Raw genomic sequence first — 3,466 nt, 5'->3', positions numbered from 1 at the left:
GCCCCCGCTCAACTCCCAGGGTCTAAATGTTACCACAGAGACCAGGATCTATCTGCAGCACTGTGAAGACAAATTCTGCCAAGCCTTAGGTTTGAAATTGTTCTTCTTGCACCTCACAGTTAGGGTCGTGATCCCCAAAGGGAGCCTGAAGAGGCTGCAGTGAAATTGCAGTGTGTTAAAAACTGCTTAGGAAAATACTTACGTGAAAACAAGTGAACCTATGAGGAAACAGCACCTCAAAGACCTGGGAGGACATGCCAGGTAGATCTCATCTCCTTTCTGGCTTCTCATGCTAGCCATCTGCTTTTCAACCTTTTTCATGCCCCAGTAGAAAAGTAATTTCTTTTGACTGCAGCATAACATCTCTGAATCTGCTTTCCTTCTTCTCCTAAGTCACACCTTAGAAGCAGCCTGTGGACTGCAACTTGAAAGCGATGGTGATCTAGGCATCCCACAGGTGGTGCAATCTCTTGTAACGCCTTTGCTCTTGTCATGCGTTCCTCCCTTAGACACCACGGCTTCTTCCTCCACAGACAGGACAGGACAGGAGGAGTCAGGGCTGGCAGCCCTGGATAAAAGCTTGAAATACTGAATATTTTCTTGATGGTAGACTCTGTAGTAGTTGCAGCATTCATGGTCAGTGTAACGATAGTTATGGAGGGCTGAATATCCATAGCCTGCACAGAAAATGGGTCTCAGTACCCAAAGCACCTGTCAAGTCCAGATCCTCAAAACAGTTCCTGAGGCACTTGTTGTCCTCACCCTAATTAACAGTTTGCCCCACGTTAGATACTGCGCGAGATGCTGTTTCTAGGCAGCGCAGTCACCAGCAGATCTGGATACGGTTTAAAGGCAAGGGTCAGCTGTGAATCCTCATGTCAGAAATAACATGAGTCTCATGTGCCACAGAAGCCCCCGCAAAGCGCACGTTCTCAGTAACACCAGCACTCAAAACCTGCAGTGTAGTTATCTACACCTCTGTCCTCCTGACCTGTCGGAGTGGCTGCCCTCTGCAACCTTTGAGATCCTAGGGGGGTGGTGGGCCCACCCCAGGTCCGACCTCTAACAACAGCACTAGGAGTCACTACACGTGCAGGTGATAAGCTCACACCTCCATCAGTGCCTCCCCCTTCACCGCCACCCTCACAAAAACAAACAGGACGGAAACCTGGGCATCTTGAGAGCATTATTTGGAAGGTGAGGTGGGAATTCTAAGCTCTTCTGAGACCCAGAAAAGTTCCACAATAAAACAAACCCCCTCTATGCCAAGGTCTTGGTCTTCATCTTTTCAAAATTAAGCTCATTTCAGTTCAGGACAGTTTACTTTTAATTTACATTAATGCTGGTGATGTTTCCCGTGCCAAGGGCACGTATGGGAACAGCAATCATTCTTCACAATCTGGTTCTTTATCAGATGCGAAGAGTCCTGTTTGCTATACAGTGTTATTTGTGGGGTGTCAGGATGGTCTGAGCAGGGATCGGTCCATCAGGCTTTGTAAAGGATCTCTAGAGAGCCATAAACATCCAGATCCTGAAATCCCAGTCTGAACGTTTCAGGTGGAGCCTGTATAGATAGCAAATAAAAACCCACGTTTGTTCTCAGGGAGGCAGAAATCCTGCAGTCTCTCTATCTGCCTTTAAATGATCCTTAAAACCACCTCGTTAAAATGATGGTTCCATGACGTGGATCATCTCTTATACAGCCCGAGATTTTCCTGGTAACAGTGTATGAATTATCTTCAAATGGGCTTAGTAACTCTATAGCAAGCCTTACGTCCACCATGTGACTAAGGCAGTTTTAGTGAGCATCTTCTGTGGTTTGGGTCCTCTTGGATTCAAGTGCTACTGAAACCTGACATGAGATTGGCATGGTTTTGGGCGTCTTTGTAGTTTAACCATCAGTATTCTTCACAGGGAGGGTGGTGAGGCAAGGGTTCTTCTCAGGTTGCCCCGAGAAGTTGTGGATGCCGCATCCCTGGCAGTGTTCAAGGTCAGGTTGAATGGGACTTTGAGCAACCTGCTCTAGTGGAAGGTGTCCCTGCCCATGGCAGGGGTCTGGAACTAGATGATCTTTAAGGTCCCCTCCAACTCAACCCATTCTATGATTCTATGATCCGAATTAGTCTCCCTAAGTTCCTACCCATCGTCAGTGGAGTTGAACGGCTCAGTTCAGTTTCCTACATGTATGGATCTAGCAGTGTCCAAGTCATCTTACGGACTGTTAGGTATCATGCATGACCTACAGAAGAGATCTACATGATGTCCTGGAGTCCCAGCTGAAGGCCAGGCTGGTAGCCTTGGCCACCACCAGCGGCACTGGGTACCCACTCCTCTGACCAGTACCGCCAGCGTGGTTTAGTGCAGGACTCTCAACCAAACAGGGGTATCTATTTTCAGATGAAAGGGATCACTCCACTGACTGTGAAAAGCTGAACTTGCCAGTTGTGATGATAACACCAAAGCAGATACCTGCATTAATTAATTACATCTCCCCCTAGAACGAGGTGAGCCAAATCACATCCCAGGATTCCTTATGCGAGTTTAAGGAATTAAAAGAATTTATTCAAAGAATATTAAGGAATATTCGAGCGGCCACAAGATGTCACCAGCTCTTCAAAGAAATTTCTGAATTGAAATATTCGTAGGACGGGGGAAAACAACCTATAATGAGCAGCGTCAGCTCTTCTAAGCAGTGCATACACGGCTAACTTCACATACATACAAATTCACAACTGTAGTATCGATTACACAAGAGGCTTTTTATGCATATTGCATATAACACAGTAACATAATTATATATTCTGTAATGGAAAAGAAAAGAAAATGAGCTAAAAAGATCTGGGGTTCGAGGTTTTTTGCTTTTCATAGAAAAACAAAAAGGAATTTTCTGTTAAACAGTGGGATTTCAGAGCATCACTTTTTGCCAGCACATCTTGCTTTCAGGAAGAATGTTTTTGTTCTAGAAGAGAATGTTTTCTGTGAGAAATAGAAGACAGAGGAAAAGAGCTGTCCTTCTGTTTGTGACAGCCTCTCAGACACAGCTGGGAGATCACGTGCTCCAACACCCCTGGATAAATACACAAAATAAGGTGAAAGGAGGGTGCACACTAAGTCTGAGAACTCAGACCAGTTCTCACCATCTTGGACAGCACCTTTTAGATGTTAACACTGACTGAGCCCTGTCTCGAAACCCACAACCTGTGTTTGTAGCTCTGCTGAGATAAATTCTCCGTATTTTTCTTTTCCAGCGAAGCACATCCGACTGGGGGTATGTTGGAGACCTGGTGAGTTTTTTAATTCCTCTGTGGAAAATAATACTGAGCAAAGTGATTTTCTAGTTAACCATTTTTTTTTGGAAATCAATGTTTTTGTTTGTTCAGCTCCTTGCTTTTACCGCTGGTTGGGTATTAACCTACTTTCTTCAAACAGAGCACTGTTTGCGCAACGCTGTTTATACAACCGCTCT

The 3,466-nt window shown here is 45.2% G+C and overlaps 1 protein-coding gene across 1 annotated transcript in view; it reads left to right on the top strand.

Moving 5' to 3' along the window:
• Window positions 1–3,248: 3,248 nt before the first annotated feature.
• ITIH2 (inter-alpha-trypsin inhibitor heavy chain 2) overlaps window positions 3,249–3,466 on the top strand; it is a gene marked incomplete at its 5' end in the record, with an annotated part of 23,260 nt that continues 23,042 nt past the window's right edge. The window contains one exon of the mRNA XM_010139683.1: window positions 3,249–3,284. Coding sequence (XP_010137985.1) covers window positions 3,249–3,284 — 36 coding nt within the window. The remainder of the gene's footprint in view (window positions 3,285–3,466) is intronic.

Source organism: Buceros rhinoceros, unplaced genomic scaffold (genome assembly GCF_000710305.1).
Source record: "Buceros rhinoceros silvestris isolate BGI_N320 unplaced genomic scaffold, ASM71030v1 scaffold5997, whole genome shotgun sequence".
NCBI lineage: Eukaryota > Metazoa > Chordata > Aves > Bucerotiformes > Bucerotidae > Buceros > Buceros rhinoceros.
The sequence above is the reverse complement of the archived record's forward strand: the minus strand, read 5'-3'. Positions and strand labels throughout refer to the sequence as shown.